Consider the following 23,169-nt stretch of genomic DNA (forward strand, 5'->3'; position numbering starts at 1 on the left):
ATATTTACAAGAATGAAAAAAGCTGGCTATAAATTTTGGAGGTAAAGATGTCTGCAAGGGTGCTTTTGCTATTTTGGGTGATGTTGCCACCAATGTCTTGAATGTTCTACGTCCTAAAGTTTCTGCAAGTTGTCCAATCAAAAAGGTAAGCTAAAAAGTTTAAAAAATAACTTTCAGCACGTAATAATACTAATAATTAAGCTTAAATAATAAAAAAAATCAAATGAATTTTTATTATTTTATTTTTTCAATATTTGAGTTAAAATTTGTATTTTTAGGGGGTTTACACTGCAAGAAACACAGTTGTTGATGCTAAATTAATTAAACTGCCGATACCACTGAAAGGCAACTTCCGGATTGAGTTACCAATCTCAGAAGTAGCCACTAACAAAGATGTGGCATGTATTGAGATCGTCGCTGACCTAATGTAAAGGTTTTTACAATTTTATCAACAAAATTTTATTTGTGTATTTAAATAAATTCACACCTTGCATTTTGTCCTGATTGTGGTTACTTAATCGACCTTAATGCATTATTTGCAAGTCAACAGAGACTTTCATCATGAACAATGACAACCACAGTACTCGCACTTCGCAGAATAATATAATGATATTGTAATGACCTTGATATTGAAATTCTTTGCAATATTAATTACCTGGGTATTTTATTTGTATTTACATAGTCATACATTTTAATTTTTAATAGCAATTTGCTTTATTACTTTGACATTTTTTATATGAAAATGGCGACTGTGGAATTGCTCAATGTACATTGCGCAATGTTGAAATCGAAGACGACGATAGAAGTTGAAATTGAAATTAATGAAATCGATATTGAAATTGAAGTGGAAGAAATTATAGGCTTCTTGTATGATACGGCGATATGTCACCTGCACGCACTCGACGCAATCACGGTCGGTTTCTAAAAGGCGGTAGTCGTTTGGTCATTGATCGAAAAACGAAAATATGAAAGCGACACATTTATTTTATCACACACATTTAGTACTTATTAGTTTATGGCAAAAATATCAAATAAAACTTAGTGTATGTTTACAGGCGTAGAGTCCAACTAAGTATAGATATTATTAAGTCAATAGAAAGGTTATAAAAGCTGTGATTGGTAATGAATTAGTTTGAGAATCAAATAAAAATTGTTTGGGTATAAATTATCACTATTAATGATTCGTACTGAATTGTTGTTTTGCTATTCTTTCATTATTTGGTATGTATTTGTGTTAACTTTAAAATTATAAGTTTTTTAGTTGTTTATTTCAGATTTTGAGGAAAAAAAAACAAGTTTTTTAACCTTTATTCACTTTTCTTGTATTTTTACAAATATTTCAACATCAAAATTAGCCAAATAGCTTCAACCGTTCTCGAGTTATAATAAAATTACCAAGCGCCAAGTCAATTTTATTCCTGTACATAGATTTTAAACAAATTTCAAAATACAAATACATTTTACTGTATTTTACAAGAGTATTTACCTTGTCGTATAATTCTCTACCCTTGATACACAATAAAACACATTTTTATTCATTAAACAAGCAAATTAAATTGAATTAACTGAATTTAGAATCAAAAAAAGACACAAAATTCTATTTACTGGCCTTTACATGTTTGTAGGTGGCAGTATGTGCACCTCACTACTCATGTGCAAAGAGTTCACTTTCGATGCGTATTCTCAGGTTCTCACTTTCGGTAGACAGCGAGGTCTTGAGTTTCTTGAGCACCGCCTGCAACTAGCGACTGGCAGTTCGCTGCGACTCGGCGTGCAGGAAGGACCTACCTCGGTACCTACTCACACTGTAATCCCACATATTTATAATATTTATTGTAATAAAGAAACACACAGAAAATATTAAACTTAATTATAATAATCTACTCAATAATAATCAAACGGAAATACCTAAAATATTAAAATATTACAAAGAGCAGTTGGTTGTTTTTATTCTTATAGTTTTTGTTCGTGCAGTGAATCGTGCGCTTTCACCACATGTGCGAACTGTAGTGAACTTCTAATTCTCCATGGTTTAAGCCGCGCTGAATTAATCAATCGTGCGCGGTATTAATTGACCGGTTATTGGCTATAAATAGCAATAATAGTGTTAGACATTAACCCAAGGCGCTGCTTAAAAAGTGAAAAGTTGACAAAGTGGATTAGTATAGTAATAGTAATATAAAAATTTAAAAACAATAAAAAAACAAAGAAAAATTGGTTATCTGGACTCCTCCTAAAGTCAAGTAAACGAAATGACACACCATAAAAGAAGCTGCGTGACGCATCTTCTACGATTTGAGAACGTCACGCGAGAAAGTGTCTTCTTCTTTTGTTGCTGCCTACTTTTATTTACTATAAACGGTAAGTCTATATATAGTATGATATACTATAGTCAAGCAGAAGGTATTACTTTTTTTCCTTTGTGAATTTTTGCTTTCAAAGCTATTTTACGATAATAAACAATTTCCATAGCCAGAACCCACATGGTCAAACATACTCCGGATAAAAATATCACAAAAGCAGTCTCTACATCAACCAACTCAATCATTTTGAACGTGGGTGCAATCCCTGAACATTTAGGTTCTTGTTCAAAGAGTAATACATGACGTTGATGTAATCCTGTTTCTAATATTCGAAATGCTCTAAAATTAAAAAATAAATTCTTCTCAAAAAATTGTACTAAGAATATGTATAATAGTAACCATTACCCGACTTTTTTGATCTTCTTATATGGTGACGCTTTTATCATTGGAATGTATATCAAATGCGTGGGTAGATACAATGCTTCTATGCGTTGCAGGGAGCAAACCTCGGTGATATCAAAATAACGCAGAATATAATAATACGCAGGATTCTTATCAATGTGAAATGCATATCCACCTTGACGCACTCTATCGAGACCTTCTTTTTCTTCAGGAAACCATGTTCAGTCACTTTGGTATCATACAGCGCTTTTCTTACTGGATCAGTATCAATTCTCATGAAATATTTGATGTAGATGGTGTCTTCGGCTCCAACTTCAAATGGACTGTCTAATAGTTCTTTAACTGTTTTGATACTAGTCGTGCTTTGTAGGAGACTCACTATATTTGTAGAATATGCAGTGTAGAAGAACATGCATGCTAATGATAATATTACGATGAGTATTTCACCGGATATAGATTTAGTTGTTACTACAGATCCTTGTTGAGTGATGGATTCTAGAGTTATCAGGAATCCATCGTTGGCATTAGCTGTATAATTATTTAATACTTTTTTCTCGATATTGAGTAGATAACCAATAAATATACAGTATAAGAGAGACATTCCAAGCAGGGCGTACCACACGTTACAGTGGAAAGCAATATTGAAGATGTCTTTAACATAAGATGTCGGAGGACTTTTAAAGATGAATTTTACAGTGATTTTTTGGGAGATTTGAATGACGAAATCTATGAAAGGTACTCTTTCCCTTATTACAACTAAAGGTGATGCTAGAATTTTAATTAAATTATATTCTAAGCATTTTTTATGATATTTTTAAATACCGCTGTAATTTGATGTACCAATTCTTAAAGATTCAGTATGACCGTTCCATTTCTTAGATGTAGCGTTATAATACCCAAAAGTATTGTGGAATACATTGGCATAGGTCATATTAACGATATCAACCAGATTTGAGAACATGGCATAAGATTGTTTTATCACTGTATCAGTTTGTGGATGTCTAAATAAATCTATAGAATTAATAAATGAAGATTATTACAAATTACTTACTTTGTTGTGTTGTAGTAGTTTATTGTTTCCGGATTTTCTAGTGTACATGAAATGACAAAAAACAATCCTTGAAGATTCCTTCTTCTTGTGGTAATCTCCCCTTTTTGTTTGGTCAATATAAGACCTTCATTGATACTCCAGTAACCGAAATCTTCATAGACTACAACAAGTTTAAGTAGAGTTATTAATTAAGACGAGAGAAAGATGTCTACCCAATGGTCTGTCTTTGGATATCCGATAAACCTGATAAAGTTGATATCTCTCTGAATGAATGCGTCTGGCAATTATCACTCGACTCATGACGCTCACTTTAATTCTGCCATTTGGATTCATTAAAACTCGCCCCAACTCGGCGAAATTGCCCGCGTCGACGAGGATTAAAATCTGTTTGAAGAATCCCATCCACCGCACAGGGGGAATGTGATCGTCCCAAACTTGAGTCGATAACACGTCCCAACTTTGCGGACAGTCGAAATCAATAATCTCGTAATTATTGAATTTATCCGGTGCGGTTTTTAATTCGTCATTATTTTTCAGTTCTAAATGACGGAAAAATATTCGATGATTTGCGGCGATTAAATTCTTAACGGCGGCCCGTGGCCAACACTCCATGAGCAGAGTATAATATCTGTTGATGTTCCAGTTGTGAGTTAGAGGATTGGGATTGTCCGCGGCTAAGAAATCGCTTAGGAACGCTCGTTTGGTTTCTGTCGCCAACAGATCGCGAGCAGCGTCTGACATGGCAATTGCCAAGAGCAAAAATGCGAGAAGACGCAAAATTATTGCCGCTCTGGGTTTAGGTTGAAGTTTTGTTTGCATAATGAGATAATAGTGGCATGAACTGGCGGTGATATTGCATTTGGACTGGTATTTATTATTCGTTTTTGCGCAACCAATGTAATAAGCAGGCGGTGAGGTTTTTAAATAATTAAAAATAACGCCAACTAGCGACACAAAATCATAGGGCACATCGTAAAATTGCAACATTGGCTATACATATTAAATTATAAATGTGTCGTGTACTTTAAACACGATAACACAAACTGCAAAGCAACATCCCTCACATTTTTTGCATTTATTTTGAAATATTTAAGCAATAAATTCAATTATTATAATATACACAGTTATTTTTCGTAATATATTTAGTTAATTATATGATTGAGCAATTATAATTGATTGTCACGGTGGCAACCACTGTGAAGAACATATTAAAGTCCAAAATAGAATAACCTTCACACAGAATTCATAATTAACTCCGTAAAGTCCAAGGATACGCATAAAGTGCACTAGAAAAGAACGAAATAATTTATTATTTGTTTATTTTGGTTAATGAAATTAAATTTGGCAATATAAATGTGTCGCTGAGGTAAATAAATTATCTACAAATTTAATTATAATTAATCAGATTTAATTATTCTGGCGACAATAATATTCTTACCTAATATTCCAAAACAAACAAATATTACTTAAATAAACAAAGATATAACTAAATAATTTAATTGTTTATAATTACTAGTAATATTTAGCACACAAATAACAATAAATTATGTATAATTGTACGATATTAGTTTTTTTTTTTCAAGAACGAACGAAACAAATTGCATTTACGTTTTTTTTTTATTTCGTTACTTGTAATTTTGTAGTTAAAATATACAATCGATCGAGAACTAGACGTTTACCTTGCAGCGGCTATCTGGCAAACATGTTGCAATGAGTTGATGAAGATTCAAATCATTCAACATCAATAAGTGTTGAGTTTCGTAATTTCATGTTAGCTCATTGACGCGCTTTCAAAATTCACTTGAGCGGGCATTAACATTAGCATACACAAATGTTAAACCTATATTATTATACATATTTTAGCCCTAATTAATGAAGATTTAAAAATTCCTACAAATTCTCAGAAAATTAATATTAATTATTATTATATGCTGAATTTTCAAACTTTCACTTGATTTTCTAGACACTAAGTTCGTTTTGACGTAATGTTAACAAATGACTTACTTGGAACTTAAAAGATTTTTCTATAGATTTTTTCTACAGATGTTAACCTTGATCATGGCCTAGATTCCTTTCCAAGTTAAAAAACACTCGTAAAAAACGAATAAAAGAATTAAATCCAGTTTGTGGACGCACCTGACACTCACTTTTATTTTAATTTTATTTTTAATACCTTTCTTTCACTCGTGGATCGTGCACAACAGATTTAAAAATGAATCAAGAAAGTTTAAAAAATAAAAAGTTAAACTTTGTCTCACTGCATTTCTGTAAAATTGTTTTCGTGTTTTTATTGTTTACTTATTAACTTTTTCAACATTTATATTGTTTCTTTTTTTTTATAAAAAAAAAAAACAGTGTAAATGTAAACAAGTTTCTTTCGCCTTTGTTTTTAATGAGGAGTGAAAAATTAAAATAAGATTATAATTTGTTCTGGGAAAATAAAATGTAAGAAACGATACGTGAAATGGAAATAATGTGTTTGGTTTGTTGCGTTACGCATGTTTTTCTCTTTTGTTTGCATTCACTACACGTACAATACACGTAGAGCAGGGAGTGCATTGTGTTGAGTGTAATGAAAATTGAACGAAAGTGAAAGAAGTACGAGTAAAGAGTGAAATGCATTAATTAATTAAGATTAATGCTTATTATACATTTGCAGTTACAGATACGTGCTTGCATGTTTTGATATCGATATCAGCATTAATTCAAATGTTGTGTATAAGTATTATCAGGTTCTAATTATTTTTGACGTTCATTTACGAGGTTAGAATTAGAACAAACTTTGAAAGTGAATTAATGGTAGAAAAATTTAAGCGTAATTTAAGTTTTTTCTTGTTTTAAATTATTTTTTGTTATTGGACATTGTGATATAATAAAAAGAAGAATATTTTCAATGTCATAGATTTAATTTTAAAATAAAATTAAGTATTTTAATTTTGTTTTACTGCAAAACAAAAACCAACACCAATAAATTTTAAAATTAGGTGTCCAAGACCTTGAAATTACTGACATTATTATACTTAATTCTATAGTTTTTATCATTCAAAACATAACATTATTAATTTTAATTTGATTTTAATTTTTATGAAAGTAATTCAGTTAAATAATAACACACACGTAAACTCTCACTCTTACTTTTATTTCTGCTTAAGTAATGCCGTACAAATTTTCGTTAAGAAACATAAACTCCATATTTTACTAATATATGCGGTTTTATTCGTAACTGATTGAAATCAAGTTTTATGTTGCATTAAATCAAGTTTATTTGAACTAAATTAAAAATTATTTTACAAATTTCAACTAACTATTTCATATATTCATCATAAAACTGAAAATTTTATTTAAAATTAAAATTAGAACTAAAATCTTTCAAATCTCTCGTTAAACTCCCCTCTTTCATCTAATAATTTATTCCTATCTATAATTAATGATAATTTAACCAAAATTAGCATGAAATCGTTTCACTGGCGTCAATTACCAGCAGCAATCAGCAATAAAACACGAATTCCTATTTCTGGCTCAACCACATCTAGAATATTCACATTATTCACCTATGCACTTTATATGTATGACATAAAGTGAAAGGACAACTATCTATAACTATGATAAAATAAAACCTCATTAATTTATTCAAATCCTCACACCTAATACATTACATTATTTTCTTCAATATTTAATTTTTATTGATTTTTTTAATTATTTTTCTCGTAGGATCACAAGTTCAAGCTCAAGATGACATCGAAGACGTAGAAGTTGTCGAGGAGTCCACATCAAAGAAACCTCAAACGGTGCAAGACTTGTACAACACCTCCTCATGCATACCGAAACCGTTCACATGTCCACATCCGCAAATCCAATACTACTTATACACAAGGTAATTACTAATTAAACATAACCACAGATTTATGCTAATCACTCAACTTTCCGAGCGCTTAATTTAGTTTTAAAGTTAATCAGTGTCATTAAATTAATTTGCGACTTTTATTGACTTACTTACGCCAGTCAATGATAAATAAGTGAAAACACTTGACCGTAAAAAGGAAAAGTTACAAATTATAGTTGATGTTCAAAGTATCACTTATAGATGTCACACGTCACTAAACTTGCCATAAACGTACTTTTACTCTTTGCTGCTTATTGGGAAGCCTATACATTATATATTTCCGGAAGTAATATAACCTCAAATTAAATTTTACAATAACTTCCTGTAATAAAACTTTAATTTTATTTACCAGGCGCATATGTTTCATAAAGTCGATCCCAAAACTCAAAATTTACATTATTACCATTCACAATATCAAATTCATCATTTCTTAACCTCAAAATATTTTTATCTATACAATTATACGGCTTCCATTTGATATTCATTAATAATCTGTCATAAAACGGTGTTGGATTACTATACCTAACAAAATTACTTTGTAATCGTACCATTCGCTTCATCCAAAGCTCTTCTAGACTGTTTGGTGCTATCTGGGGACTTGCAGATTTAGCATAAATATAAGAATCATCATCAGCATGACATGCGCCAGGAAATTGTTTAATTCTAGCATCGGATAACTTAACCACATTCAATTTTGTATCCAATCCGAAATTCGCCATGTAAATCTTTTGATATTTACTTGCAATTTCAACAGTTCTGTGGGCGCCATGTTTAAACCAAATGTCACCCCAGAAATTTATCAAAGACTCGTTGATTTTTTTGGATTTGAAAAATAAAATTTGTTTACTTCTTCTTCTACTATCGTGCGATTAATACCAAAATCAAATGGGATATGTATAGAGATATTTGTCATTTCAACACTGTTCGGAATGATTGTAGAATTAAATAACAATCCTTCCATATTAGTTGTACTCAACATCATGGGCACACAATTGAAATCACCGTTTCTTGTGGACTCAATCAATGATTTAGTAATAAAACTTTTGTTTTGTCTTTTTCGTCTTCCATTGATAAACCTGAATACATTGGTTTATCTAAACAGAAATTATTCCAATTTATCTTCGTTTGGGCTGATAAAATATCATTTATAGGAGTATTCTGTAATTGATTAACCATTTTAACATGATTATCAGTATTGATTCCTAATGCTTCAGCTAAATCTACTGCGGTGTTTGGTTGGATTGACTGAACATTCGGCGAAAGAGCTGTTAAACTCCTCGAAATCACTTTATGAAATAAACCATTTGATAGCGGTGAATATAAGTGAAAATGAGAGGATAAACCACCTGCACTTTCACCACTCAGTGTCACAGCATTGGGATCACCACCAAAATATCTAATATTTTTCTGTATCCATTCTAAAGCCATGATTTGATCACGAAAACCATTATTAGGTGTAACGATTGATGAGTTGTCTAGAGTTAAGAAACCAAGCGATGATAAACGATGGTTGATTGTAACAATGACAATGTTCTCAGTGATAAGATATTTTGGATTTGCATTCGAAAAGGAGCTGGTTCCCAAAAAGAAAGCGCCTGCATGAATGTAGGCAAGGACTGGTTGTAAATTCAAAGAGTTTAACTGTGGATTATATAAAAATACATTTAACATAGGCAACTTAATATACATACATCTTTCAAAAGTTTGGTTAACTTACTGATTTTGTGTATACATTCAAATAAAGACAATCTTCCTGTCCAAGAAACAATGTACCATATGATTGTGGACAAGTTGGTGATGCTTTAGTGCCATCTTTAATGCCTAACCAAGGTTGGGGTTCTTTTGGTGGACGAAAACGTAAATTTCGAGAGGTGGTTGAGCATAAGGCACTGATTGGAAAGCGTAATACATATTGTTATTGTAATCCAAAAGTTCCAAACCGGAAATTAGGCCTTTTGATGTCCTCGCTATAATATTACTACTTATTACATCAATAATATTATAACATAAAATAAAACACAACACAAACGGATATTTACACTTCATAATGTATGTTATGTTGGAGTAAATGAAGTTGCCAACCTTTTATTAATTTTTCCTGTTTTTAATCATCGAATTTAATCAGTTAATATTATTATCTATTGTGCATTATTTATTTTATCAATAATTAAATTTAAATCAGCACGGTTTTCATTGTGGATTAATTACATTTCATGACAGCAAATATTTTATTAAAAGTCGTAAAGATGGATTTCAACACACTTCAAGCATTTCTTGATTAATCTCACGTTTGACATTTAGAGATGATTATATAGAGTGCAATAAATATTTAACTGCAAATTACTTACTTGTATGTGAAAAAATAACGCTTGGATCTATGCTAATCATTGCTGTTTCATAATGTGGATGTTGTCGTTGGTTTAATGATGTTTAACGAGAAATTACAAAATTGAAAATTACAAAATTGCGATTCTACGAGTATTAGGCATACAAACAATAGCGTAAATAAGAAGGAAAGAAAGCACACATGCTGTGGAATATCTAGTAAATGTGTGTCATTATAAAAATTGCTTTTTATTGCTGTTGCATTTATAACGATTTATGGTGCGGTATTTCTTTGCGCTAATTCATTGAAAGAAAGTGAAATACGAGGATTATGTAATGCATTTTAAAGTTAAGTAAATAACCTACAATATGTAAAAAATAAATTGACGTGTTACCTGATTTAGTTTTACCTCATTTTGGTTTTAAAATATTTGTAAAATGTTTGAAAGTTTAGAAAATATGAAGAAAATTGCAAGAAAAAAATTAAAAATTAATTTTTTTCCCAAAATCATTAATAAATTCTTTTATTTTAATTTTTTCAAATTAAATTATTTCAGGAGAACGCAAGCATCCCCAGAACTAATCAGTACAATGAAACTGGATTCCTTATACAAATCAAACTTCAATCGTGCGCATGAAACAAAAATCGTCGTTCATGGTTTCGGTGGCGGACGAAATCTATCGCCGAGTACCGACATGCGTGATGCGTATTTCTACCGAGGTAATTACAACATCTTCATCGTCGATTACGGCACATTGGTCAAGGAACCGTGTCTGAAGCAAATGGAATGGGCGCCGCGTTTCTGCGCGCTGTGCATCGCGCACCTTGTGCGTTATTTGACTCAACATCCGCGGGGCATCAGAGCTGATCAACTACACTTGATAGGATATAGTGTGGGTGCGCATATTTCCGGTCTGGTAGCCAACTTTTTAGATCCACAATTGGATGGCAAACTAGGTCGAATTACAGGTTAGTAATTCTATAGTTAATAAACTAATATAGGCAACCAAATATACATTTAATGGTTTTATTTATTTTATAGGTTTAGACCCTACGATTGTGTTTTACTCAGCGGCAAATACAACCAGAGACTTGGATCCATCAGATGCACACTTCGTGGATATTCTACATACGAATTCAGGGATTCTAGGCCAATGGGGACCGAATGGACACGCTGACTTTTACATCAATGGCGGTTCAAGCCAACCAGGCTGTGCAAGCGATACAATTTTCAGTAATTATTACATTTTTTATTATAAACTAGCTGTTGCCCGCGACTTCGTTCCCGCAGTGTTTAATAAAAATGTAATTCGTTTTTACTCTCTTGTTCTAGACATACTCGTAGTAAGAGTCAATTCTATCAATAAGATTAGCAATTTTAATTTAAAGAAATTAATTATATAAAGTTTTGTCAATAATGCACTTCAGCGCGCCATCTCGAATTCAACTATTTAACTATAACTATGATTGAATCTCAATGTCAAATTTTATTCTATAGGAAAGAGCTGTTTTGAGGATTTTCCCGGCAATTATTCGAATTTTTCTCACCTTTTAAACCTTCCCTAGACCTCCACGAATAATTCAAGACCAAGATAAGTTAAATCCGTTCAGCCGTTCTCGAGTTTTAGCGAGACTAACGAACAGCAATTCATTTATATATATATATATAGATTAAAATTTTGCAATTGTTATATAAGTTGTAGGTGTAACATGTAGTCTATTTTATTATATAATAATTAATTGTTTGAATGTGTTAGAAACGCTCGCGTGCGACCACACGAAAGTGACACCATACTTCATCGAGTCCATCGTGTCGAAGAAAGGCTTCTGGGCGTATCCGTGCCCGACGCTCATCAGCTTCTTGCTACGCATTTGTGATCCCGACGAGTCGGAATATGTGCAAATGGGCGAGCATGTCGACCGACGCAAGTAAGACACATTTCATCATCTGGTACATTTAATTGCTACATTACATACTGTTACATGCTTGCCACATTTTGCTCTCAATTACAATTACTGACCTAGCGTGCAGTAAACCATAACGTTTTTCAAGTATGTAATTCAATATGATCACTAATCATGGCTTAAATCGGTTGCAACACTCTGTATAACGGGAAGATAATTATTGCTTGTGGGAATAAGTATGTGAGATGTGATTAATGCATTCTTGTGTTGTTTACTCTTGTTGGATAAAGTGTAAATAATTTTCGTCCTCTTTTTTGATTTCTACATCAGTTTCAACTCGATGGAATTTCAATTAACCGTGAATGACTTAATTTATAGTAATTTAATATCTGTCGCATATCGGTGTAGTAGAAAACTGCAGTTTTGTTTGAATTTGATGGTTTAAAAGGAGAAAAAGGTCTAAAATCAAAAATTTCAACAAAAAATCCAAAAAATAGAAATAAGTTTATTTTATACTCGCTACTTCAGTGTTTATAGTGAAATTATTGCAAAAATTTATATTTTTTGTTTTGTTTAGAGCTCGAGGTGTGTATTACGTTACAACAAATGCCCATCCGCCGTTTTCGCAAGGCCATCCACTCCGAGAAACACTCGCCAGCACGAATCGTCTCCGACGTCGAAATCCCAACTGGCTTTTCCGGAAGTAAACCTTTATTCATAAAAACAAGTGATAGCACACTTTTTGTATCAAAAAATGATGTTTAATAGTATATAAAACTTTCTTGCCTGGTTAAAAGTTAATGGTTAGTCAAATTATGTAACTGGGGAGAACTGTAATATTTTTCTATGTTTAATTTACAATTTATCATTGAATCGCCCAGTTTTTTCTTGTTTTACAATGTTTTTACTTTAGTTTTGGAAAAAAATTATTTTTATTTTTATTTTAGGAGTAGAAAGCATTTAAATATGTAATACGTTTTTGTATAGCGTTGTCTGAGATGTAAATATATTTTAAATTATTTAAACAAAAAAATGCAAATCTGTTTAATCCACAAAAGCGTCTACAGACGTCAAAATCTAATTCGAACGAAAAAATAAAAAATTCAGATATAAATTCACTTATTACTGAAACACGTTAATATAATATAATTTAATTTAAAGCAAAAATGAATTTATTATTATTATATTTGTTGCCAGTGTTTACATTGGTTTGTAATACCAATGCAGAAACAGTAACCACCCCTATTCCGCTGGGTGGCGTTGGCAACGTTGTCAATAATGTGGAATCGAAAGGAACTTCGATTGCAACTGGTGTAGTTGGTGAAAACCAAATTAACGGCGTGTTTAGCACGATTGTAGCTGTCGTGGATGAGTTGACAGCCAATGCTCAAAGTGTACCGGTTGTTGGAAGCCTTGCCACCATCTTGGGAAACCTAATTAAGTCATACTTGTTTATTTTCGAGGATATTGTGAATGATCTCGTAACTGCTGCAACTTCTGGCAATCCTATGAAATTGGTGGCGGCTTTATTAGATCTGGTGAAGATGATTGTCATGGGAGTTGTGGTGAGCATCACTGATATGCCCAGAGTTGTGTGTCAGATTGACACATTGCCGGATGCAGCTTATTCAGCTTTGAATTCTGTGTGTACTCCGTTGACCAGCGTTTTGGATCAGATTGCAAACACTTTGTTGGATCAGATTTCCGAGTTGGATTTTGAAAGTTTACTAGCGGGTGGTGGATTTGGTGGACTTGGAGGGTTATCCAGTTTGGGTAATTTGGGTGGTTTGGATGGTTTGGGGAAATAATTGTAAACATTCTTTGTTGTTAAATGATAATAAATTGAAAGTTTTCTTAACCTCTTAAATTTAATAACCTCTTTGTCATTTTTTGTTTTTTGTGTCTTTATTTATCGCTAGATTTGACATATTTTAGGTTAGGGTTAATAAAAGTAATTCAAAAAAGGCTTAAATAATGTGGGAGCTCAGTAAAACACTGGAAATTACTTGAAAATTATTTTTTTTGTTAAGGCATGAAAACAGAGGGCGCTGTTAAGGTTATAATCATCTGTCAACACTTTAACCTTATTTAATAACTCTGCATTAATTTTTTTAACATAATCTAGAGCATAATAATTATTTAAATAAACACATGTCATCAAAATATAAAAAATAATTAATTTTCAACATTTGTTTATATATTTCTTATGATACTTATCTAAATCCATATATTTATTCTATTTAACATAATTGTTGTATAAAAATGAATAAGTAATCATAACCTACTCATTGTTTTTGCTGATTTCTTAACTTCTTGAAGAAAATTCGAAAGTAAAGGTATACTTTTAAAAATATCAACATGTTGCTTTAATTTTCTTTTATTACATTTTTTAAATAATTTCCGATTAATAGATGAAGTTCATTTATTCCATTTTGCTCTTGGTCGTGATTGTGTCATCTACAAATGCGGCATTGGACGGAGTCGATTCCAATCCTTTAGCAACATTGAACGATCTTATTCAAAAATTTCTTAGCATGGTGGGTTCTGGCACAAATCCTCTTGACGGCAACATCGATGGCATTATCAATCAAGCTGGACTTGAAGACATAGCCAATACAATTGTCAATCTTCTCAAGCAATTTGCAACACTTACCGACACTTTGACTGCAAAATCCGATTAAAAACTTTGTCACTTATGAAATAAAGAATTTCACACCAAAACTTATTGAATGATTTTTTTCTTTGGTTAAAAGTTAATTTAATTTAACCTAAATTATAAAATCCAAATTCTAACCTCAATTTAATGCTACTCTTTGATTATTGGATATTTGTATTATTTAAACTAAAAGAATAGAAAGATATTATCCTTATGTAAATAATGATGCAACAATTTTAAAACAAATACTCTAGGTTTTAATATTATTAAAAACAAGATTTAACTATACTTAAGTTAAGTACATAATTTCGTGCATATAAAAATGTAATAATCATCATTGTTTTCTTACAAAAACCTAGACATTGTTTAAATAACAAGGTATTTCATATTCTACATAGAAAAAGCATTGATTTGCAAAATATCTAAACTATTAACTTGTTCCAGATGAAATCTGCAATTTTTCTTGTTCTCTGCGTTGTTGCAACAACATGCGCCGAAATTACACTACCACCAATTCCAACAGAATTGCCCATAGATCTGACAACTATTCTACCAGAACCTTTGGACTTTCTTACTTCCATTGGCGATCTCATCAGTGAAGCCCTTGATGAAGTTGGGTTAGGTGTGTTGAGTGCTGCAGTTCAAATTATCATTGGAATGATTCAAACTGCAATTGTTCTTTTGGAATCAATTTTTGAAAAATTGCCAGCATTTCCCGAATTTCCCGAATTGCCAATTCCTTCATAAACTGAATATAAACTTTTGAATTGAATTATGTATTCTTTGAAATAAATCTGTTCAACATATAATTCTATTTATTTACTCTTTATTTATCCTTGAATTAATTTTAACGCATTATCTAGAGATCTTTTATCTGCGTCATCGGTTTGACGTTGTTTATGGCTTTACACTTACTTTGCAAGATATTAACCAAAATTTGCAAAGATTAGTACGTTTTGAAATGCGTCAAAACTTTTAATAAATTATATAAATTTTGTTGTTAAAACATTTATTATACAATTACTTCAGAAACTGCCACAAAATGAAGGTAATAAAACGTTAAATATAATAAACTGTTTAAAATCTTAAGGTTTTCTTTAATTTTTAGGTCTTTATCTTAGTATTAGTGACCTTATCGGCTAATTTAGTGTCATTGGCAAACGCACGTGAAGACTCTGAAATAACTGACTTGCGATCGATTGAACCAATTCATTCTGAGTGTCAGGATGCTCTCAAATCTAAATTGATACCACTCTTGGACTCTGTTTTAGCAGTTTTGCCTGCATTAGGACGTCTCAACGATGCTCTTGGGGATGCTGCCTTTAAACAAATTTTAAATTATATCATGACTCACACGCAATCGAATATTGTGACACAGTATTTGGCTGTTGTTGGATATACCATAGTCGGTAAAAAAGAACCCACGCTGGATTATTATAAAGATTTTATTTCGGATTTAGTGAGCATAACTATAGATCAAGTATGCTATCTTATCATTGAAAATCCTTCAAATTTGTTGCCGTCACCAGTATCATAAATTGTTTTAACATAAAATGTGATGTAGTTCGCCATCTGTTAATAAAATTTTGAGTTGTGTAGTAGTTCTCCGCGTTGTTGTCATGTGGCTTTACTTCAACGTATGCAACCCAATTGATAGCAAAAAGTCTTGCGCGTTGTCATCAATTAAACAGAGATAAAATACAAGTCCTAGCAGTATTGTAATGTGTACAACGAAGACAGGAGACGTTGAGGTTTGACGGCACGACTACCGATGACTATCCGTCAGCCACACAAGACCACTATCAATGGCCGCGCAGCGAATCTCGTCCTCGTCGTTGCCGTGCATTCTGTAGGCCGCGTGTGATGCGAGAGCGCTGCGATTGACGCGGAACGCGAGCGCCTAGCCGCCCGCCACCAGCGCGTGTTTCGCTCGCCGCCTGCCGCGAGTTAGCGAAGTGTTTTCGCATTCGCGACGTTCGCGTGCATAGCAGCTCCCCTTGTTCGGTCGCGCGCCGGGGCTATTCGTTTTGTGTTGGTCGTGTTGTCTCGTCTAGGTCGCGGCGATAAAATGGCGCACTGTTAGCCGCCGCCGCCGCCGCCGCCACCAGCAGCACGTCGCAGCCGTCGTCGCAGAGTCCCTGCCCCCCCAGCCGAAGCCAGCGCTGCTCATGGAGGACGCGCTCAATCACCAGAACGGCGCCCAGTTGGGCGGCCCACCGACGGGCAATAACAAGCAGATGGAAGACAGCCCGAACCCGCAGTACTCCATACCGGGCATCCTGCACTTCATCCAGCATGAGTGGGCGCGCTTCGAGCTGGAGCGTTCACAATGGGAGGTCGACAAGGCCGAGTTACAGGTGAGTCCCACTTCAATTGTTTTTCGCAAATGATGCATATATGTGTACGATACCGGTCTGAAGCACAGAAACGAGTTTTCGGTTGACTATTCTTCTTTTTTTTTTAATATTCGTAAACTCCCCGCACCACGTAAAATATTTTTTCAGAGGTGTTTTCAGTGCTAAATTCTCCCTTAACCATATAACCATAAATTTTTCTTTTAATATTCCTAAAAAAATCTACTTTTGTTTTGAAATAAATTGAGAAAAACAGAATAAAAATATTTTTTCTAATTATCAACATTATTTTGGGGTGATTTCCGAGAGTAATTGAATATTTCTGTTATAGGCAAGAATTGCATTCCTGCAAGGAGAAAGAAAAGGGCAGGAAAACCTCAAAAACGATCTGGTACGCCGCATCAAGATGCTCGAGTATGCGCTTAAACAAGAGCGCGCCAAATTCCACAAGCTGAAGTACGGCGTCGACCTGCAGCAGGGCGACATGAAGCCGCCGGTAGACGATCCCAGCCTCAATGTGGATTCCCAGCTGGATAGCGAGACGCCGTACACGTCCGTATCAAACGCCACCTGGAGACAGGGCAGACAATTACTGCGACAATACCTGCAGGAGATCGGCTACACCGATCGAATTATCGATGTACGGTCAACGCGGGTGCGCGCTCTTCTCGGGCTCAACAACAATGGCGAACAGGAAGAGAATCACAACGGCGGGTCGGTCAATGGCAACGAGACGAATAAACGAGCGAGCGAAACACAAGGTATGAATACTTCCCCCAGATTTATATTAATTTATAACTAAAATCATATTATTTTAAGCAGGAAGAACACCAGTGAAGAAAACGCAAGGCAGCTCACTCACCGAAGCGATGATGATTGATACCGAGGCGGCTGTGATGGTGAACTTGGACTTCCTCACTGGTGCCGACGTTGACACGGAGGACGAAGATGACATGAGCGATGAGTCCGTGTGTATGTATTCGGAAGAAATGGACGTGAAGCGCAAGGCTGGCGATGACGTCGATGCTGAAGCGATGGAGGTTCTCAACGAGCTCAATCTTCTCTCGGAGTCGGAAGATCGCGTCGAGATTAAAACCGACGCGCCGACCGAGTGGAACAAGAACTTCCAGCAGCCGGGGCAGCAGCGGCCACGCATTGGTCTCGGAGATGATGAGAACATTGATTCCAGCCTGGGACTGGGTGAGCTCGCACAGCTTACCGTCAATAACGAAGCGGAGAGCTCCTACGACATGGCGTCCAGCAAGGAGTCCTTCCGCAAGACGTGGAACGCCAAGTACACGCTGCGCAGTCACTTCGATGGCGTGCGCGCGCTTGCATTCCACCCGACCGAGTCGGTGCTGATTACGGCGAGTGAGGATCACACCCTCAAGTTGTGGAACTTGCAGAAAACCGTGCCGGCAAAGAAATCCGCTTCACTGGACGTCGAACCATTGTATACGTTCAGGTGTCATCAGGGGCCCGTGCTGTGTCTGGCGATGTCTGGCACCGGAGAGCATTGCTACTCAGGTGGACTGGATGGTAACATTCACTGCTGGAACACGCCCAATTCGAACATTGATCCATACGACTTGTACGAGCCTGACGTTCTCAACGCAACGCTGCAAGGGCACACCGAGGCGGTGTGGTGCTTGGCGGTGCTGCACTCGAGACAGCAGATTTTGTCTTGTTCGGCGGATAGTACAATTAAATTGTGGGCGCCTCATGCTAAGGTAGGCAACGTGATATACACCGAAAAGTTGAGGTAATTTACTTGGATATTGTTTGATTGTATAGACACATCTGTTGAATACGTTCTCATCGGAGCAAGATGGCATTCCGAATAGTGTAGACTTCTGTCGCGACGAGCCGAATAAAATTGTTGGCGCGTTTGCAAGTTCTCATTGCGTCGTTTTTGACACAGAAACGGGGAAACCGATCGTACGCTTGGAGGGCGAGACGAATGCTGCATCAAGGTGAATAATTTAGTAGTATTGGTAAAAGGTTCTGAGACATTTGAGATGTTCCATAATTTTTAGTCATTTTTTTTGTAATATTAACACTGTTTAATTGTTACCCACACGTTGCGGTTTATGGCAATTGTTAAACATTTCCTGTTTGCAGCCGGCAAATAAATCGAGTGGTCTGTCATCCGACACTGCCGCTGACGGTGACCGCGCATGAAGACCGCCATATCCGCTTTTGGGACAACAACACCGGCCAAATGGTGCATTCGATGGTGGCGCATCTGGACGCCGTGACTAGTCTGGCGGTTGACCCGAATGGGCTGTATTTGCTCTCAGGTAGGCTCCGCCCCGCACTAAATTTCAATTTTTCATCGTTTGACCTTTTGCATAATTTATTTATGTTGATGTTTGTGCCCGTTTGAAGGTTCGCACGACTGCTCGATACGTTTATGGCACTTGGACAATAAGACGTGCGTGCAGGAGATCACCGCCCATCGCAAGAAGTTCGACGAGAGCATCCTGGACGTGGCCTTCCATCCGTCCAGACCTTACATCGCCAGTGCCGGCGCTGACGGCTTAGCTAAGGTCTTCGTTTAAGAGGCGCGATCGCGGCGAACTTTGACACACCCAACCCACACAGAAACACCCCAACACACACTGCTGCTACTGTATATATTTACGAAACTGTCGTTCCGAATTATTGTTTGCTTTAGTTCCATTACGAATTGATTGATGACGAACGACGAACTGTATGCGGGCGCATTCATTTGTACATAACGCGAATCTATCTACAAGTTGAGGACATTGATACTAATGACAGAGACATTTACTCGTAAGCTTTTTCAAAATACTCTAGAATTGTACTGGTTAAGTGATGTTTTCTACAGGCAGTGCGGCACGACGACGATTTTATTTTGTTTCGAATCTCAACACACTCACACACACACATATACTATTCACGGCGCATCATTAAGTTTAAGGCACAATTATCAATTGTATATGAATACTGAATTTAACCTGTGTATTTATTTTCTCGGCTTATTTTAGGCATGCATTTTTTTATATAGAAGTAATTTGCGCGTACACGCTCATACTAACATACACTCTCTCACACACATACACACACTATCGATGTAGATCAAGATGAACAGGCGTAGTTATTAAGCGTGTACATATTTCGTAAAATACGGCGGATTATAAAAGTAATTTTAACGATAACAAATTAACGTAAACCTATAAGCGAACCGTAGCGCGTAGAGTGGTAAGCAGATGCGTTAAGTTTAGTTGATTAACGTTGTAACAATTAATTACAAGACAAACAGCAGGTTTATTGGACCGACTAAACGCGAACCTTAGCAACCACAACCAATTAGGGATAATGAATATACTGAGGTTTTATGCTTAAGTTTCACACACACACACACACACATCATACACAAACACGATATTTATCTTGTATTCGATTCTTATTACATTCTCTTATCATTGTTATCATCGCTAATTTAAAAAGGGAAACACTAATATAAGAAAGTAAGCAAATAACTATGTAAAACATAAACTAAGGTTTAAAATGTACTTGTGACCGCGAATACACACACACACACACACATACACACAGCCAGAAACACACATTCATATACGCGCGTGTACGAGAATATTAGTTAATTTATATTTACGAACGAAGATTGAAATGAGTACGATTGTGGTGCACTAGGCGTACGAACAGTTGCTGATTTGTGTCGGACGCCATGTGAGGGCATGTGTAAACTAAAACGCATTTAAAAGGTCTCGTTTTCCACCAAGCTCTCTTTTTACCCCTGATATTTATTTATACAAGTGACCACGTGCGGGAGAAGTACCGTCATTGCAAGCAAGTTTTCATTAATTAGATCGTGTAAACTGTAACAATATAGTGATATATATATATTATATATACACCCCCTCTCCCTATACATATATAAATATTTATTAATATTCAATCTGTGTGTAAAAAAATGTATTATTTCAAATAATGTATAATTAAAACATGATAAAGATCGGTCGTGTATACTGCTGGTGGCTAGTTAGCGCCGATGGGTTGTAGTTTCTGTGGCTTAGTTCAATGGAACGGTTTCTGAGAGTGTCAGTAAAGCATTCGGAAACTACAGGTAAGCATGTACCAGATATGTACAGTATAAACTCGTTAGAATTAAACTTAAACCCTATAATGGTTTAGCAACCACTTTTTTATATTTTTGTTTCTTACGGCATTTTTGTAATTCAAGCTGCAGGCAGGAAGTGCTCTAAAACGATTATTAAAAGTTGGTATTTTTATAAAACAAATTAAAAACTTTGTGGATAACTCTTGTTATCTTGTTGACGAATTCAATTGTTTTTAGATTTTTACCGCCATACAATAGTTCAAACAATTTTTGCACTCACAGCAAGTAAAAATTGACCAGTTTGTTCAGTTATTAGTTATTATCAGTTAGATTATGTCGGATTAAGCCACTATATAAGCGCAATATTTAAGCATAACGTATAAATTAATTTCAAAGTACGTTAAATTATTTTGAATCAAGTATCCGCTCACTTAATAGTGTATTGCAATGAACGAAGAAGAAATTGTAAAAAGTGGTCAGGAGGAAATGGTTCGATTGGCTGAAGAGATCCAGCAACAATCCGAAATAAAAATGAGGCAAAAAGAAGAAGAACTAGAGCAAGAACGAGTAACGATGTTGATGAAATGGTCTTCCAAGGAGTTGGCTGAAAAGGAAAAGATTCGTGACGCTCAAGAAAAAGATATCGAGAGAATGGTAAAACGAGTGAGCAAGGACGTCGACAAGAAGCTGGAGGTCATCCGAAAGAAACACAGGCAGTTGGAGAGAATTGAAAAGAGCGCACTTGCGCGTGATGGCAAAGCCCAGATCCGACAGAAACAACTTGAGATTGCGCGCAAGATTCGGCAACATAAGCAAAAGGATGTTCTGATGGCTGTAGAACGCGCATTAAAGAGCAATAACAGTCAAGAGCCTAATGATGAGGACTATGTCACCCCGGCGACTCGAGCCCTGTTAATTCCAAAAATCGAGATGAACGCTGACGATTCAGATGAAGAACCAAGTGGTTCTTCACCACGTGACCACTAGATTCTGAAAATAACAAATACCTATTTGTATTTAGGGATCATCTGGGTGGGGTTGAGACATTTTTGCATACCTAATTGTGTAATAAAACGATGATAACGATGACTACTATTATTTCGGCACCTTTTATGAGATGTTGCATTTGCTACAAAAAATTGATTGAGCTGTTATATATAATACTAGAATAAAATATTTTATCTCCTTAGCGGCATACTGATAAATTACGTGATTAGCGTCTATAGTACTGTGTACTCGCAGTAATTAGCCACATCCTGTGGGAAATACAAGCATAACGAAAAATGCAAACTAATAATGATCAATTTGATAAAACTGACAAAACAATAGTGCCAAAAATGATTGAAAATGTACTGAAAGTGAATAAAACTGCAGATAATATAAATAAAACTGCTGAAATGCATGAGTTAATTCACCGAATTAGACAGGTTGAAGTGCGATTGCGCAACATATCAAATAAATATCGGAGATTAAAACTAATTGATAAAACCTAACAAACACTCACCTAATTTAAGCAAAGGTAAGTTAAAATCATATTATTCCAAATACAATATTGTTACAATTACAATTTTTAATCATTTTCAGAAATATATGTATTATCTAAGAGAAACATACATCACGCCGTATCTTTCTTTAGGACTGCATCCATATAGAGCATATTATCCAGCGATGTGGTGCGACCATTATCGCTCAAGTTAAATAAAAACTTGACATATTCTTCGGGAAGGTTTGATTCTTTCGCCCCTTCGCGTATCGTGTCCAAATACGTGAGCGACGGCATTGTTTTCCAGCGCATCTGCGGGTCATTGTTGTTGTGGGGCGATTGGGTTTGTTGATGCATACGACATAGCATCATACTGCCATTAGCACGCTCCACACATTGATCCAGGGCGCGATAAGCACGACCGCCGGACGTTTCTAATTTATCAATGCAATCCAATTCTTGGCGGTTGACTTTCCAAATTGTGCCGTACACAGTGGCGTCTTTTGCTGGTACTACAGTGACAAGTGCCCCTCGACACTGCTCGGAATATCCAGCAAAGTCCAAACGGAAATGATTCAGCTTTCCAAGGTCCACACGCAGGGCAGAAGGTGCAATTCCATGCAAACACCGTGCTAGCATGTTACTCCCATATGCAAAATAATAAATAGTCATTTTTATGAAAGAAAATGGATGAAACTCGA

At 35.2% G+C, this 23,169-nt stretch overlaps 5 protein-coding genes and 2 long non-coding RNA genes across 8 annotated transcripts; 4 read left to right on the forward strand and 3 right to left on the reverse strand.

Annotated features, from left to right (window-relative positions):
- Window positions 1-1,748: 1,748 nt before the first annotated feature.
- Window positions 1,749-12,920, forward strand: LOC135792450 (pancreatic lipase-related protein 2). Its single transcript, XM_065303095.1, has 6 exons — window positions 1,749-2,361; window positions 7,468-7,630; window positions 10,522-10,934; window positions 11,008-11,199; window positions 11,723-11,894; window positions 12,448-12,920. Exons 1-6 carry the CDS (start codon window positions 2,253-2,255, stop codon window positions 12,575-12,577), a joined length of 1,179 nt encoding a protein of 392 aa, XP_065159167.1. The 5' UTR covers window positions 1,749-2,252; the 3' UTR covers window positions 12,578-12,920.
- LOC135792449 (uncharacterized) lies at window positions 1,857-4,587 on the reverse strand. Its single transcript, XM_065303094.1, is given in 6 exon segments — window positions 1,857-2,642; window positions 2,709-2,919; window positions 2,922-3,473; window positions 3,528-3,706; window positions 3,757-3,916; window positions 3,969-4,587. Coding segments are annotated over 6 exon segments (1,959 nt in total). The 5' UTR covers window positions 4,576-4,587; the 3' UTR covers window positions 1,857-2,392.
- On the reverse strand, window positions 8,660-9,674 carry LOC135791994 (esterase E4-like). Its single transcript, XM_065302616.1, is given in 3 exon segments — window positions 8,660-9,280; window positions 9,357-9,505; window positions 9,508-9,674. Coding segments are annotated over 3 exon segments (813 nt in total). The 5' UTR covers window positions 9,551-9,674.
- A 1,210-nt stretch (window positions 12,921-14,130) lies between the features above and the next one.
- Window positions 14,131-14,591, forward strand: LOC135792451 (uncharacterized). Its single transcript, XR_010548326.1, has 2 exons — window positions 14,131-14,206; window positions 14,282-14,591. It is a non-coding gene; the product is annotated as an uncharacterized lncRNA (long non-coding RNA).
- An 871-nt stretch (window positions 14,592-15,462) lies between these two features.
- Window positions 15,463-16,127, forward strand: LOC135791529 (uncharacterized). The gene is made up of 2 exons (XR_010548052.1): window positions 15,463-15,574; window positions 15,635-16,127. It is a non-coding gene; the product is annotated as an uncharacterized lncRNA (long non-coding RNA).
- Window positions 16,128-16,293: 166 nt separating this feature from the next.
- On the forward strand, window positions 16,294-22,071 carry Cka (Connector of kinase to AP-1). 2 transcript variants are annotated; one of them, XM_065301928.1, is made up of 6 exons: window positions 16,294-16,883; window positions 17,212-17,641; window positions 17,700-18,610; window positions 18,675-18,853; window positions 19,002-19,180; window positions 19,269-22,071. In XM_065301928.1, the coding sequence occupies exons 1-6, from the start codon at window positions 16,695-16,697 to the stop codon at window positions 19,439-19,441; spliced, it is 2,061 nt and encodes a 686-aa protein (XP_065158000.1). In that variant the 5' UTR covers window positions 16,294-16,694; the 3' UTR covers window positions 19,442-22,071. The 2 variants fall into 2 exon arrangements, with proteins under 2 accessions (XP_065158000.1, XP_065158001.1); XM_065301929.1 differs by having other exon boundaries at window positions 16,295-16,883; window positions 17,703-18,610.
- Window positions 22,072-22,600: 529 nt separating this feature from the next.
- Window positions 22,601-23,107, reverse strand: LOC135792167 (uncharacterized). The gene has a single exon (XM_065302782.1). It carries the CDS (start codon window positions 23,105-23,107, stop codon window positions 22,601-22,603), a length of 507 nt encoding a protein of 168 aa, XP_065158854.1.
- Window positions 23,108-23,169: the final 62 nt, after the last annotated feature.

The sequence above is a fragment of the Atheta coriaria genome, unplaced genomic scaffold (genome assembly GCF_025399875.1).
Source record: "Atheta coriaria isolate IRGN ID8LTWV9N9 unplaced genomic scaffold, Caltech_Dcor_3.1 hic_scaffold_5_pilon, whole genome shotgun sequence".
NCBI classification, from domain to species: domain Eukaryota; kingdom Metazoa; phylum Arthropoda; class Insecta; order Coleoptera; family Staphylinidae; genus Dalotia; species Dalotia coriaria.